Source organism: Macaca nemestrina, chromosome 11, assembly GCF_043159975.1.
Source record: "Macaca nemestrina isolate mMacNem1 chromosome 11, mMacNem.hap1, whole genome shotgun sequence".
Taxonomy (NCBI): Eukaryota; Metazoa; Chordata; class Mammalia; order Primates; family Cercopithecidae; genus Macaca; species Macaca nemestrina.
The window spans coordinates 108182527-108199370 of record NC_092135.1 but is presented as its reverse complement, the minus strand read 5'-3'; the positions used below and the strand labels follow the sequence as shown (position 1 = coordinate 108199370).

Here is a 16844-nt window from a genome sequence, read left to right as displayed (position 1 = left end):
GTCAGTTATTTGTTTCGTTTGTTTTTGTTTGTATGTTTTTTGTTTTCAGACAGTCTTCTCTGTCACCCAGGATGGAATGCAGTGGCACCATCTCGGCTCACTGCAACCTCTGCCTTCAGGTGTCAAATGATTCTTGTTCCTCAGCCTCTGGAGTACCTGGGATTACAGGTGCATGCCACCACACCTGGCTAATTTTTGTGATTTTAGTAAAGACAGGGTTTCACCATGTTGGCCAGGCTGGTCTCGAATTCCTGACCTCAAGTGATCCGCCCCCCCCACCCCAACCACCCTTGGCCTCCCAAAGTGCTGGAATTACAGGTGTGAGTCATGGTGCCTAGCCTAAAGCCAGTATTTGAATTAGAAAAAACAAAAACACAAACAGAAAACCTGATTTTTCCCTAATTGATTATAAAAGGCCATTGTTAAAAGTGACCATCACCTGAAAAGACAAGGAAGGCTTGTGAGTATGTAAGTGGAGAAGAACAGAAACAGCTAACATTTTCTGAGTGTTATGTGCCAAGCCCAGTGCTGTGCATTTACATGAAATATCTTGTTAGTCACTGAAAGCAACTTTAGAAGTGGTCCACACTTCTCACACTTTAGTGTACATGAGTCATCTGTGAGACTTGTTAATAACACAGAATCCTCTACCTCATCATCGGGAATTCTGATTCAACAGGTGCTGTTGCTGATAGTGACTGTCAGAACATACTTAGGCGCACTAAAGTAGTTTTTATTATCATCCTCATTTTTTAGAGGCTCAGCAAGACCATGCAGGAGAAGGGTTCTGTGGTATAATATGAAATATATTTGGTCTTTGTTCCTGGTTCCTGTTACAGAGTTCGTAAAACTCTCGAAATTTCCTGAATGATAGAAATGTCTTTAGTTACTTATAATGAGCCCAGGTCCTAACACTTGAGTTTATGCTAATGAGGTGACTTAGGGTGGGCCCCTAGCTAGCCCAGACTAAGGCTGGTCATCAGAATATTAAGAGGTTAGAAGATTAGAGGGTTGGAATTTACAGCCTCACCCACCAATCTCCAGAAAAGCAGAGGAGGTGGACATGAAGCTCTCTAAAAACGAGATTTTATGAACTTGGAGGCTTCGCAGTCCCCACTCCTCCCACCCCCACCCGGTACCCTCCTTTATGCATCTCTTCCATATGGCTATTCCTCAGTTAGATCCTTTATAATAAACTGGCAAACATAGTAAAGTGTTTCCCTGAGTTCTGTGAGCCATCTTGGAAAATTATGGAACACACAGAGAAAGCGTTGTGGGAACCCTAATTCATAGCTGGTTGGTCAGAAGTAGGGGGCACAACCTGGGACTTGCCATTGGCTTAAGTGGGGGTAGTCTTGTGTAATGGAGCCTTTAGCTTGTGGAATCTGACACTACTCCAGGTAAGTGCATCAGGATTGAATTTAATTGAATTATAGGGCATCAAGTTGGTGTCCTCTGGAAAATTTCTTGTTATGTGGAGGAAAAAAATCCCACATATTTTGGTTGCTGAAGTGGAGTGTATTGAGTATGAAGAGAGAGAAAAATAGTTTTGTATCCTCCTTTACAGGTCCCTTATTGCCCCTACACTGGTAGGTTACTTGATCAGCTAATTATCACCTTGAAAGACCAAGAGTTTTGTTAACAACTGTTGTGAAACCTCCATTCTGGTCTTTGTAGTTTAAGAGAATTTAAACAAGAGACAGGCAGCAAAGGAGATTCAGTATGGAAGGATTTATTGCAATGGAGAAAGAATATTCTGAGGGTTAGGTGCAGAATAGACAGTATACCCTGAAAGATGATTCAGAGAAGGCTTCTGGTGAGGATGGGACAAGGTTGACTGTTACTGGGGAAACTCCCTTTATGGGAGTCTTACATGATTTTTCATAAAGGGGTGAGAAGAAGTGTCATTAGTAAGCATGTTCTGGATGGTCTTCTGGGTGCACATGTGCAGTAGCTTTACATGCTTGTTCATACATCTCATGTCTTATTAGCATCTTAAATCTCCATCCCGGGGTGTGTTTTTTACTATTATAATGAGTAAAAGGGTCAGTCTGAGGACAGGTCAATCAAAAGGCTCATGCTCTCTACAGGGGACATTCTCCACTGGAGATACTTTTGCTTGAATGAGCTTACTACAGTGCAAATGCTGGGGCTTCTTGTGTTGAAGGTTCGGTTGTCACAGCCACTGCTTTTAGAGGACATGGCTACTTCCTTTCCTACCTATCCTGCCTTTGTTTGGTCCCATGAGCCAGCATCCCCTGTCACACACTACAGATGGTAGAGTAGGGATGGTAGGTCATAAGTCCAGAATTCTAGCGAGACTGATGGAGGTTTGTGCTCGAGCCTCTGCCAACTAAAAATATTCACATTCTTCTAATTGTTTATAATATAATTAAATATTTCTTTTTATTTATTTTATAAAGATAGGGTCTCCCTGTGTTGTCCAAGCTGGTTTTGAACTTAGAACCTCAAACTATTCTCCTGCCTTGGCCTCCCAAAGTGCTGGGATTACAGGCATGAGCTGCCTGCCTGGTCAAACTTTCTTTTTAAAACTTCCTCTTTATGTTCTACATTCAGTTAGTTAGTTGCTGATTTCCAATGCAAAATGCCTCTTTTTCACTTCTACCATTTCAAGTCCATAGTAACTGTCCTTGATTAGTAAAATGGCCTTAACCTCCTGCTTTACTTCCTTTGAAATCCACTGTGCACATTCTTTCGAGTTCAAAAATCTTCAGGTATTTTCTATTACCAAAAAAAAAAAAAAAAAAAAAAAATTTCAAGAGCTCAGACTTCACTGAAATGAAATGTAGATTATTAAACACCATTGGTGACTTAAGTGAAAAAGTAATGGCAAGATCTGAATTCAAGTCAAGTATTATTGGAAAACTGAACGTGGCGGTTTTTATTTGCATATTACATATATTTTAATTTTTTTCAGCAGGTAGCCACTAATTTTTTTAAGAAAAAAATGAAAAGGGCACAATTCTTTGAAACCAGTATTTAAATAGTTGCCTACTTTAAGTAAATCAATTTCCAACGTTACAAAATAAACTTCAGGTACTTTTTTTTTTCCCCCCCCTGAGACGGAGTCTCGCTCTGTCACCCAGGCTGGAGTGCAGTGGCAGGATCTCGGCTCACTGCAAGCTCCGCCTACCGGGTTCACGCCATTCTCTTGCCTCAACCTCCCGAGTAGCTGGGACTACAGGCGCCCGCCACCACGCCTGGCTAATTTTTTGTATTTTAGAGGAGTTTCACTGTGTTAGCCAAGGTGGTCTCGAACTCCTGACCTCATGATCCACCCAGCTTGGCCTCCCAAAGTGCTAGGATTACAGGCCTGAGCCACTGCACCCGGCCAACTTCATGTACATTTTTATGGTTAGGTATTTGGCGTATGTGGGGGCTCCATAGCTTTCATCCGTTACTCAAAGCGCTTCGGGACCCTAAAAAGGCTCAGAACTGCTTCGATAAACAAGAAAGAATGCCGCAAGCAAAGGCAGCAGTTTCGCTGTAAAATCCTATTGTTGACATATAAGAGGGCCGTGTTGCCTCGCTACCAGCCTGTGGCGTTGTTGGGGCTCCGGAAGGGCGCGCGCGGCGCCTTTATCAGGGCGTGTGCGAGCGTTTATTTGGGAGGACACCACACGTGGACGCCTCAGCCGACCGTTCTCCTTCCCGGGGCCCTGCCCCGAGTCGCCGAGTAGCCGCAGAGTCGCCTCCGTCGCCCCGCCGCCCCTAGTGTTCCGGCCATGGCCGCGCGCCTCCTCCGAGGGTCCCTACGCTTCCTGGGCGGCCACTGTGCGGCGCGTCCGCTGCCCGCCCTGCGGTGAGTGGCAGCCGGGACTTCCGCGGCTGCCGGCCGGGAGGCTGTGGGGCGAGGCAGCGAGTCACTCCTGTCGCTGGCTTCAGGCGGGGCGGGGCACGCGCGGCTGCGAGTGCTCCCCAACTCCGGCGCGGGGCTAGAGCTGGCCTGGTTTCCCGGATCCTGCGGACTGGGTGCAACCAGCTGCGGGGCGGAGGAAAAAGGGGTGTCAGCCGTGCGAGGCCACGTCGGGGAAAGCCGAAAGATTTCTCCAGAAGCTCATTCCGGAGCCCCATTCCAGCCCGTCTAGTTCAGCGGCCTGCAGTGGGACCCGAGAGCCTGCGTTTTGGGAGGAGGTGGTCACCCACTGGGCCTGGCTGCAGGAGCGCGGGCTGCGATCTATGTCCCAGTTCGAGCTATGAATCCGTCGTTCCCCACGGCTTAGACTCGCCACGCGGTAGTGAACTTGGGACCCGGACACAGTGCCCGGCCTGCGGCGCGGACCAGAAGTGTCCAGGGCAAGCTGGGATAGAAATGACTTGGCGAGGGTTCCATCAAACAAGGAAATTAGGTTTAGATTTATCAACAAATCCTTTAAATACAGAGGATTAATGAAGAGAGAGTCTAAGGTCTGAGTGGCTCAGTGATTCTTAAGGTGGTGTTTATAATATGATCAAAAGTTTCAGATACCGTCTGAAACATAAAATCTATTCACTGGGTAAACAAATTGAAAGCATGGAGAATTCATTATTTAATAAGGGTGAAGGAACTGGCAAATTTGCAAATGACAGCATTGGTGTAAGGTACTCTAATTTTCTTTGAGAGCTATGAAACAAAATGCCTACTCTTCCTGGGGAGGTTTGGGAAGACTTCACTGAGAAGGTGATTTTTCTTTAGGATACATACTTAACTCTTACCTGGAACATTATAAGACAGTGATCCTCAAACTTTTGTTTGTTTTATTTTATTTTATTTTATTTATTTTTGAGACGGAATCTCACTCTGTCGCCCAGGCCGGAATGCAGTGGCACGATCTCCGCTCAGTGCTGCAACCTTTGCCTCCCGGGTTCAAGCGAGTCTCCTGCCTTAGCTTTCCTGGGTAGCTGGGGCTATAGGCGCGTGCCACCAAGCCCTGCTAATTTTTGTATTTTTTTTAGTAGAGACGGGGATTTCACTATATTGACTAGGCTGGTCTCGAACTCCTGAGCTCGTGATCTGCCCGCCTCGGCCTCCCAAAGTGCTGCCTCAAACTTTTTAGTAACAGGACTCCTTATGCTCTTAAACTTAGAGGACCTCAAAGGACTTTTGTTTATGTAGGTTATATCTATCTTATGTCGTTATCAAAGGGTGTCTACAAAACTGAGAAACTTTACAAATATTTAGTTTGTTTAAAAGTTACAATATCTGACGAGTTGATGGGTGCAGCACACCAACATGGCACAAGTATACAGATGTAACAAACCTGCACGTTGTGCACATGTACCCTAGAACTTAAAGTATAATAATAAACCCCCCCAAAAAGTTACAATAATCTCATTACATATTAACATAAATAACAGTTTTTATGAAAAATAACTTTTCCTAAACAGAAAAAAAGTGAAAAGAGTGACATTGTTTTACATTTTTACAACTCCCTTAATGTCTGGCTTAGTAAAAGATAACCAGATAATTATATCTGCTTCTGTATTATCCATTGGCGTAAGTTTGATTGAAGCATGGCAAGAAAATCTACCCTCAAATAGAGAACACTGGAAAAAGGGAGACCTGAGAGACCCTCTGAATGGGCTGGGGGGCTTCAGTTTTGTTGTAACAGCTTTTTGACCTTTAATGTGCAAAGGAATCACTTGGAAATCTTGTTAAAATACAGCTTCTGATTCGGTGGGTCTGGGATGGGGCCTGAGATTGTGTCTTTAAAACCAGCTTCCAGGTGTGTGGAAGGTGCTGGTGGAGATTGTCTCCCTTTTAAAATGTAAAGGAGGCTTAAAAAAAATTATAGCCTAGCAAATAAGATTAGTTGCAGTTTATTGCCTTAGAGAAAAAAATGCCAATTTTTCCATTACAGATTTCTTCATCTTTAGATTAAGAAATACATGTTGCAATAAACTTGCTGCCACGTGTTTTGATTTTCTTCCCTCTGCATATTCTCTCCTGACCACCTTTGACTGACCTGAAAGTCTTTATTGTTTTGGCATTTCTTTTGCTTTCCTGTGTCTTAATGTATTTTACTTAAAAATATTGCAGATATTTCCTTAACACAGGATAGGCTATTCAATTTTAAGATCCAGTAAGACTCGGTTTTAAATTCTGGCTCTATTATTTACTTATTATGTTGACAAATGATTCGGTGTCTTACGGCCCCAGTTTCCTAATCTCAGCATAGTTTTTTCCTGAGGAAAACTCTCTAGTATGGAAAATCTGTATGGACAAATACGTGCTTTATAGTTTTATCTCTACTAGCAAGAAAAAGGAGTCGATCATTTCCAGTATAGGGATAAAGTAAATGTTAGTTTATTTAATGCAACAGGACAATGGTCAAGCTCCCCTGCATGTCTTGGTCCCCTGTTATCTCTTCTTCCTAGAATCTCTGACCTCATCTACTCTTCTCAGCCCACTCTGGCTACACTTGCCTTCTTGCTTTTCTAGAACACATCCGACACGATTCAGACATACAGCCTTTGCTCTAGTTGTTCTTTTATCCTAAAATTATTTGACTCTAGAGGTATGCCTGGCTAACTCTATCACCTTCAAGGGTTTGCTCAAATCTCACCTTTCTGGTTTGACCTACCCTGACTGCAGTATTTTTTTTTTCTTTCTTTTTTTTTTTTTTTTGTTTTGTTTTTAGTGACAGGGGCTCGCTATGTTGCCCAGACTGGTTTCAAACTCCTCAGCTCAAGCAATCTTCATGCCTCAGCCTCCCAAAGTGCTGGGATTACAGGTGTGAGCCACCAAGCCAAGCCTACTACATTATTTCATACAGCAACCTCTGTCTCTGCCTCCCCCCAGCCAGATACTCCTGATACCTTCTCTACTTTTCTTTTTCCATAATACTTATCACCTTCTATGGTATTATATAATTTGCTTATTTATTGTTTATTGTTTATTCAGTCTCCCTTTGTTAGAATGTAAGCTTAAAAGCCAAGATCTTTGTCCTCATCTTAGTCCTTTGTTCATTATTGTATCCCGAGTTACTAGAACAGTGCCTGGCACAGAATTGGCACTCAGTAAATATTTGCTAACTAAATGAATGAATAAGCCACTAAAAACATGATAATTAGGGAAACCTTAGAAATAGGTTGTAATAGCGACTGGGTGCAGTAGCTCATGCCTGTAGTCCCAGCCCTTTGGAGGCCAACATGGGTGTATCACTTGAGATCAGGAATTCAAAAGCAACCTGGTCAACATGGTGAAACTCTATTAAACATGGTGAAACTCTACTAAAAATACAAAAATTGGCTGGGTGTGGTGGCAGCACCTGCAATCCCAGCTACTCCAGAGGCTGAGGTAGAAGAATGGCTTGAACCAGAAAGGCGAAGGTTGCAGTGAGCCAAGATTGTGCCACTGCATTCCAGCCTGGGCGACAGAGCCAGACTCCGTCTCATAAAAAAAAAAAAAAAAGGAAAGAAACATGTAATAGTAGAGTTATTTTTTTTAAGAACGCTTTAAGTCTACTTTGATTAATTACATGAAATAGATCTTTTCTGGATAAGGACTAGAAAGGAAAAGGCAGGGTCCAACTAAGGAAGAAATACACTAAATCAGAATTTAATGCAAAATAGAAAAAGCATCCTTTGGCAAGATTTGAATATATGATAAGTTTTTTAGATGTGAACTTGAAAATGTACAAAATGATGCATAGATTTTCAAAATTTCTTTCAGGGGTACTTCAAGGAAAAAAAAGCTGAAGACCACTGAACTAAAGGAACTACAGAGCAGTCTCATTTTAAGCTCAGTGTGGGAGGGATGGGAGTAGGTCCTAAATAATTCCATTTTACAGAATCTTTATCAGAGATTGATGAGTATTTTTATCTCCACCCAGATTGTCTTTGTAATGTGGCAATTACATCAACACAGTTTGCATCTTATACACCTGCAATTTGAAATTGTGTGATTCTGGTTAAAATACTAATTTTGGAAGCTTTGCATTATTTTAAACATTGTACATGATATGAAAATTTATCAGTATTACTCTATTGTACTATTTGAACTTTACATAATGTAATCCATATGTCACATGACAATACTGCATTTCACCTCAAGTCAGACCTGTGGTTAGTTCTAGGCATCGTCTTCTTTAAGGATTTGGAGATGGAGACTGAGTTGAATACTGATAAGGTACTTCTTAATTCCAGCTATATGAGGTAGATCCCATCAAAAGTGGTGGCACTCAAATTTGAACCCAGGTTTGTCATAATTCAAACTCTCTACTCGCCTCTCAAGTTTCTCTGTGAAAGAAATCCATGTTGTTCAGTGGTATTAATTCGGATATGAAGAGTAACAATTCACTTACTTTTCCTACTGCATATATATTTTTTAAGATGTTCTCATTCTGGAGGGGAAGAACGTCTAGAAACTCCTTCTGCTAAAAACTTAACAGATATAGGAATTCGAAGAATCTTTTCTTCAGAGCATGACATTTTCCGGAAAAGTATAAGGAAGTTTTTCCAAGAAGAAGTGATTCCTCATCACTCAGAGTAAGTGGCACATTTTCCTCTAATGAAATGTATGCTAGGGGTGTGATAGGACCATTTCCTAGAATGCCATATATTACTATACAGAAAACATAATATGTTCAGGGCTTTATTAACATTTTTACTGCTCTTCACTGTAACACTATAAGATCCCAGGATTCTTGCAGTTTTTAAAATGAATTGTAAAATGTACTATACACAAAAAAGAAAATTTAAAAATTTGCAACTTAGTCTAAGAGTAGTATTTTTGAAAACCATGGGTAACTGGCAACAAAATACTAGTCAATTTCTTAGTCTTTCTTTTTCTGCTTCATGAATTAATTAAACTGTAAAAACACAAAAAGTCAGCATAATGCAAACCTTGGTAAGAATTGGTTACCTCTGGATATTTCTTGATTAACTAATTACTATTATTTTATTGATCAGAAACTTATCATTTCTATTACAATAAGATTTTGCTTCATTTCCAAAATTCACTCAATGCCAGTACAGATGCTCCTGAATTTAGTAGGGGTTACAAGTTGAAAATATCATAAGTCAAAAATGCATTGTTATTATGTTAACACTGTTCTTATGTTATAAAAACAAAAAAATCTCAGCACAGTTATATTAGAAGCAGAAATTAGAAGATTAGTAAAAATGAAGAGAGAAATGGTTCAGGAACATCATAGGTTTGTGAGGTTTTACACACCTAGCCTACTACACGCGATAGTTTAGGCCAGCCTACATTAAACATGCTCAGAACAATTACATAAGCCTACAGTTAGGCAAAATCATCTAACACAATGTCCACGTTGTAATAAAGTATTAAATAACTCATGTAGTGTATTAAATATTCTAATGAAAGTGAAAAACAAAACGGTTATATGGATACTTGAAGTAAGCATGTTTTCAACTGAATGTGTATTGCTTTTTCACCGTCATAAGTAAAAAAATTGTAAGTTGAACTGTCATAAATCAGAGACATCTGTATTTTACAACATTTAGAATGGTTTTTAAATAGCATTAAAAGTAACTTCCATTAGGTTTTTACTAATACCTTCTTGGTAAGAATGACCAAAATAAGCTACACTCAGAAGCCGGAAGCCATAACTAGTCTTTGGTGAAAAGCGACTAGCTTCTGTTTTGGGGGGTTTTGTTTGTTTGTGTGTTTGTTTTTTAAGACATGGTCTCACTCTCTTGCCGAGGCTGGGGTGCAGGGACGTGATCATAGCTCACTGCAGCCTTGAACTTCTGGGCTCAAGCAATCCTGCCTCAGCCTCCCAAAGTGCTGGGATTACAGGTGTGAATCACTGCATCAGGCTTCAACTAGCTTCTTATAGACAAGAGAGACATGGTACACTTTGCTCTGGTACAATCTCTTTTGTTTATTTCTTTACTGCTTTTAAATTTTGTTCCAGAAAAAATATTGAGAAGGCTTTGAAATAAAATAACAGGAGCTGACAAATTTTAAGTCAATAATAAAAATATTTCCAAAGCTACTTTAGGCAACAACTGCATTCAAAACACACATGGTAATCCAACTCTTAAAAATTTTTGTAGTGTCTCTAATTACCTTCAATCAGTATCTTCAAATACCCCATGTCTCACTATAATCCACTTAAAAATACAAAAATTCTCTGATATTTTTTCACTATCTCCAGCTAGCCATCTGTTTCCTCATTCTGCCATTCTCATTTTTAAAGAAGAAAAGCTGAGGTTGCCTATCTTACACAAATGTCTAATGTTTTCAGAAGTTCATTTGATATAGAGCTATAGTGCGAGGTGCTTCTGCTCTCCTGTTCTTCCTAAACTATAATGAGGTTCCCTATTTTGTCAGCTTCTATATGCTTGTCCCATAAGTTCAGCACTTTAAGGAAATATGCCAAGGAGAATTGCCTCTTACAATACAGGTTAGGCAGATTCCCATGACGACATGCCACAACTAAGCTTGCATGTAAGAGTACTAGCTGAGCAAAACTACATCAGTGGGTATAATTTTCAAGTCCAATAAATAGTCAAGATGGGGAAAGACAATGGCAAATACAAATAAGAGGAGAGGGCTGGGTGCAGTGGCTCATACCTGTAATCCTAGCACTTTGGGAGGCTAAGGTTTGAGGACTGCTTGAGGCCAAGAGTTCACGACCAGCCTGGGGAACATAATAAGACCCCATCTCTACAAAAGAAAAATTTTTTTTGGCCTTGTGGCATGTGCCTGAAGTCTCAGCTGCTCAAGAGGCTGAGGTGGGAAGATTGCTTGAACCCAGAATTTTGAGGCTTCAGTGATCCATGATTGTGCCACTGCACACCAACCTGGGTGACAGCCCTGTCTCCAAAAAAAAAAAAAAGCAGAAAAAAGGAGGAAGAGAAGTGATCAAAGAGTCAGAGTCAAATAGAAGTATATGGCTAATGCAAATAATTACCTTAAATTAAGAATGCATTTCTGCACAAAATCATTCATAAGTTCAAAGTTGTAGCCATTTAAATAATATGAAAAAATCTCTGATTTTAAAATATTTGGTATTTGCAGATGGGAGAAAGCTGGAGAAGTAAGTAGGGAGGTTTGGGAAAAAGCTGGAAAACAAGGACTGCTTGGTGTCAATATTGCAGAGCATCTTGGTGGAATTGGAGGGGATTTGTACTACGCAGCTGTTGTCTGGGAGGAGCAGTAAGTATGGAGAGCTTTAAGGCTGAGTCTTGTTTTGTAAACACACCACTCAACTTTCTGAAATGACCAAAAAAAAAAGTTTTCTAATCTTGGAAGATTGAAAATTCAGTGTAAAATGTAAAGGACTATACCACTCATGCACTCTTATACATTTTTTGAATGTGGGATAATAAGAAAATCCTTTTAAGTTGCTGAAATAGGTGCTATTAAAAATTAAAGAGATCTTTTTTTTTTTCCTGTCAATGCTTATGATTACTTTTTGCCCTTAGAAAAGATATTTGAAAGAGAACAGCAGAGTAGAAAAATGTTTCCATCAAATATACTAGAATTTTAATATATAAGAGCAAATAAAGATTGCAGTTGAAAAATGGGCAAAGAATTTGAAGCAATAATTCATCAAAAAAGAAATGCAAATAAGTTTTTTTTAATGAGAAAACTTCATCCTTACTAACAAATGCAAATTAAGCTTATCTGGAGGTATCATTTTGAGTATCTATAAAATTAGTGAAAATGAAAAATCCTAATACCCAGGGCTGACAAGATTGCAGTGAAAGTGACACACTGTTGGTGGCTTTATAAATTAGAACAATAAATTTTGGGGGGGATTAAAAAGGTGAAAACATATTTAAAAAATATGTTCCTGCTTTTTGACATAGAATGCTACTTTGGGGAATTCATTTTACGGAAATAATTTACTAGGAAATACAGATGCTGTGTTCAGAAATCATTGTCATGTTAGGTCACAGTCCTCCAAATGTTGAAGCAATCTAAATGTCCAGCAGTGGGAGAATGGATAAGTAAATTATGGTACATAAACAACTTGTAATATTTTGCAGCTATTTCAGATTAAAATCTACTAAGAAAAAATAGGATTTTGTTGTGTCATAGAATTTATTTTTAAATTTTAAATTTTTATTTGTGTGTGTATGTGTGTCATAATTTTAAAAGAAAATAGCAAAGTACACAATTCACTCCATGACTCCATGTTTTGTTTTGTTCTGTTTTTCTTTTTTTCTATTTTTTGCTTTTTTATTTTTGTTCTTTTGTTTCTTTGTTTTACCAAGACTCCATCTGATTAGAATATATCCTCATGGCAAAGGCCGTTAGAGGAATACAGTTATTATTCCACTGTGTTAGAGGAATATAACTGCAGGTGATTCATATTTTAAAATATTTTATCTCTCAATTAAATAAGTGTTCATTGAACTCTGTTTAGCACTGTTATTGTGTTGAAACCAGAAATTTTAAAATTAGTAAAAAAAAAAAAAAGAGAACACAGTCAGAAATGTCATAGGTTTGTGATGAGACAGGCCACTACCAAACAGTTTGACAGGATCTTTAATACGTTGTTGTTATAATAGTCATTTTTTAATTGCTAGTTTATGCTCTAATTTTTCTTCTTTTTTCATTCTAAGAGCTTACTCAAATTGTTCAGGCCCAGGTTTTAGTGTTCATTCAGGTATTGTCATGTCCTATATTACAAACTATGGCTCAGAAGAACAGATTAAGCACTTTATTCCCCAGATGACTGCAGGCAAATGTATTGGTGCTATAGCAATGACAGAGCTTGGAGCTGGAAGGTAAGTTAATATTTAGTTGACTTTGGATTCTTGGAAGCAGTGCCTTGACATTTTCTTAGTACTTGGTTAATACATAGACTGAGCTATGTGCTAGGAGGAATGCAAAGATGAACACAGGATAGTTCATGACCTCAAGTAGGAAAATAACAATAAAGCAGATTATAATGTATGCTATGTTTGAGATATTAACATAGTTTTATGCAAAGAAAATGGTAGTGTGTAAGTCGAATTTTCACCATAATGAATTTTACTTGTAGGGTGAGATTCACATGTAAATGTCAAGCAGTTTGTTACAAAGTTGTACTTGGAATTCTGGAGACAAGGATGGAGTAGCAATAGGTTTTAAAAGTCTTTCATTTATAAGAGTTGATACAATAGGAATGAACAAGATCACCTATTCAGTTATTTGCTGGTTATTTTGTAAATGTCTTCAGTGTGCCAGGTATACAGTAGTGAACAAAACAGATGTGGCCTCTGTGCTTAATGAAGAGAAAGGCAAGAAATAAGCAAGTATATATGTTTGTAATTATAAATTATGATAAGTACTGTGAAGGAAATGTACTGTGCTATAGACTAATGGTATGTTTGTGTTTGGTGGGATATGGAAAAACAAATTTAGATATGAATGCTAACAAAGGCCTATAAAAAGTTGTATTTAAACTGAGGTTTGACAAATGGGAAGGAACCAGTTTTATAAGAATGGGGGAAAGAGCTTCCACAGAGTGGGGACCTGATCCTCAAGAGGAAAAATGAAAGACAAAAAAGGAACAAAGGAGGAAAATCTGGGCATTATGTTTCATTTGGAACTGTACAAAAAATGATGGAGCAAGAGAGACAGAAGGATTGAGAGTTTCAAAGAAATCCAGACACGAATAGGAAGAGAAGTCAGTTGGAAAGGCTGTAGGAAAGGAGAAAGAAGTTAGTAATGTGAAGGCCACCATGATGTTGAGAATGGAGAAGAGGTTCTGGCAGGCCTGATGATCCTTTGTGATTTCAGTAGGGTGGAGGGGCAGAAGTTACTTTTTATGGGAGTGAGGTGGTTGAGAAAACAGAGGCAGAGGACTCAGAGTCATCTTTCTCAGAGCTGAGTGGTAAACAGAAATGGAAAGAGAGGGCAGTGGTTTGAGGCAAACTGGTACGGGAAATGATGTATGTTAAAGACAGTAGCAACTTGTGGGTCAACAGAAAGCGAACAGTGCAAAGGAAGAACTTAAAGATGCCAAAGAAGTGGCAAGTGAAAATCCAGGAATTGTTTTTGCAGAGGTCAGGCCCTCCTTTTTTATTGTAAAATTTTCTTTTCTAACAGTGTTATTTATTTTTAAATCTCTTAATATTCTATAGCATGACTTGCAATATGTTTACATTATATTTATCTTTTTAAGATATAAATCCCTAATTTTAGGTCAATACTAACACTTAATTTTGTCAAAGATTAAACGCTTCTGTTCACTTCTGTTGCCTAAAAGTGTGATCTAAACAAGTAAAAATTTAACCTTCTTCCTTAAAATTTGCTTTTAATTTCATTCTCTAAAATAACTACCTGGCTGACTGCCAATATTCAGATTGAGTTGTATTAGCTCTGTGGTTAGCATGTTCCACTTCCAGCTCATTGCATGTTAGCGCTCACAAAGAGGCTATAGAATAAATGAGATCTTGATTTATCTCTAATTTATACATGCAAACAAAGGTTCGTGTGTGATTTTGGTTTAAAGTCTTTGGCCTTATCTGTGGTTAAGTGTATATAATTAAGAAGGAAATCTAAGAATGAGGATGGAGAAAATAAGCAGATTTCTTTCTTTCTTTCTTTCTTTCTTTGGAAAGTCATTGAAAGTCATGAGAGGATAGTAAATAAGTCAGGTATTTAGAGAGATGAGCAAAGAGTCCATGTGGGTAAGAGAATATAAGAACAGAGAAAAGCCACAGTTGAAGAAGAGTACTAGAGTGTTGAGGAATTATGGAATTATGGTGTAAAATTGGCATGAAATAGGGAAAAACACGTGGGAAGAAAAGAAGATAGAAGATGGAATGTGGTTCATTTTGACTGCCCTCGGAGATGAATTGAGCACTGTCTGTATTTTTGGTTTGATTTGGCCTCCACAGAAAATAAAGGTTGCAATTGCTGAAAAACATCCAGAGTTTCACTGGCCCTTTCCCCTTCCATGGAGGAACGCTTCATTATATATAATTACGTATCTTTGTATGTTGTATTACTTTAGCATTTTATAAATGCTTTCATATTGATTTTATTTTATTATTTTTTAAAGAAATGGAGATGGGGGTCTCGCTATGTTGCCCAGGCTGGTCTCAAACTCCTGGACTCAAGCAATCCTTCTGCCTCAGCCGCTCCAAGTGCTAAGATTATAGGTGTCAGCCACTGCACCTGACCTCATGTTAATTTTATTATATGGCTATTATGAGATATATGGAATATAAAGATACGATTTCTATATAAGAAGAAAACAGAAAATAATAAATGAAGTATTTTGACCAAGTTCATAGAACAAATTGTTGACAGCATTGGAGCCAGAGTGTTCTGATACCAGCTGTGTGATCTTGGGTAAAAATCTCTGAGCTTCAATGTCTCTATCGGTGAAATTGAGATAATGATACTTAAGAAGATTATTGTGAGGGTCTAAACTGTTGGCTTTACTAAGTAGTATACTTTTTCATTTTTAATATTTCATATATAACATTCAAAAACTTAGGAAAAATTTACAAACTGAGCTATGCCATTACCTTTATTTCCTTTGATGTATCCCTGTATAGGAAGATTTTTTTTTTTTTTTTTTTGAGATAGAGTCTTGCTGTTGTCACCCAGGCTAAAGTGCCATGGTGTGATCTCAGCTCACTGCAACCTCCACCTCCCACGCTCAAGCTGTTCTCCTGCCTCAACCCCCGAAGTAGCTGGGATTACGAACACCTGCCACCACATCCAGCTAATTTTTGTATTTTTAGTAGAGACAGGGATTCATCAGGTTGGCCAGGCTGGTCTTGAACTCCTGACCTCCGGTGATCCGTCCGCCTCAGCCTCCCAACGCACTGGGAATACAGATGTGAGCCACCACGCCCAGCCTTAGAAGAATTGTTTTAATAAACTATGTGCAGACATTAGTTAGTGATACTTTATACATACTTATGATGAAAAATATGATGTTAGAATACAATAGTATTCAGGCCAGGCACAGTGGCTCATGCCTGTAATCCCAGCACTTTGGGAGGCCAAGGTGGTGGATCACCTGAGGTCAGGAGTTCAAGACCACCCTGGCCAACATAGCAAAACTCTGTCTCTACTAAAAATACAAAAATTGGCTGGGTGTGGGTAGTGTGCACCTGTAATCCAGCTACTTGGGAGGCTGAGGCAGGAGAATTGCTTGAACCTGGGAGGTGGAGGTTGCAGTGAGCCGAGATCGTGCCACTGCACTTCAACCTCAGTGACAAAGTGAAACTCCATCTCGAAAACAACAACAACAAAAAAGAATACAATAGCATTCAACTTTTGTGTTCACAATCTGCATCCACCCTTTTGATGATAATCAGACTACAGATTGGTTCACATACCTGTGCCATTTAACCTATGTTTCAGATAGGTGGCTCTGTATTATACAGTCTCTTTCTGAAACTTACTGTGATATTTGAAGTGATTAGATGTGTAATGGATAAGCCTTGAATTCGTGTGTTGGGGGGTCCCCAAGACTACCCCCAGGTTCAAATGATTTGCTAAGAGGACTTACAAGACTCAGCATATATTGTACCCATGGCTACAATTTATTATAGTAAAGGATACAAAGCAAAATCAGCCAAGAGAAAGTCTCATGGGCAAAGTCCCTAGAAAGCCAATAGCAGCTTCTAGGAGTTCTCTCCCAATGAGGTCATACAGGACATAATTGCTTCAGCAAGTTGTGACGTGTGAAATGTTGTGTGCCAAGGTGTAGCTCATTAGAGACTTGGTGCCCAAGGATTTTATTGGAGGTCGGTCATATAGGCACCCTCTTCCTGGCATGTACCAAAAGTTCAGATCCCCAGAAGGAAAGCAGGTATTCAGCATAAGCCTCATTGTTTGCACAAACAGTTTATACAGTAAGCCACTTTGATGGGTACTGGGAATGGTGAGAACTCTCCTGAAATCCGGA

General features: G+C 39.2%; 1 protein-coding gene across 2 annotated transcripts in view; it reads left to right on the top strand.

The window, feature by feature from the left end:
* Positions 1–3538: 3538 nt before the first annotated feature.
* The window catches only part of LOC105481134 (acyl-CoA dehydrogenase long chain), a 49703-nt gene continuing 36397 nt past the window's right edge, over positions 3539–16844 (top strand). Inside the window, exons 1-4 of one of the 2 annotated variants that reach the window (XM_011740465.2) lie at positions 3539–3823; positions 8335–8490; positions 10997–11134; positions 12550–12714. In XM_011740465.2, coding sequence (XP_011738767.1) covers positions 3747–3823; positions 8335–8490; positions 10997–11134; positions 12550–12714 — 536 coding nt within the window. In that variant the 5' untranslated portion in view covers positions 3539–3746. Of the gene's footprint in view, positions 3824–3920; positions 4603–8334; positions 8491–10996; positions 11135–12549; positions 12715–16844 lie in introns of those variants that run through there. The other variant, XM_011740464.3, reaches the window with a different exon arrangement.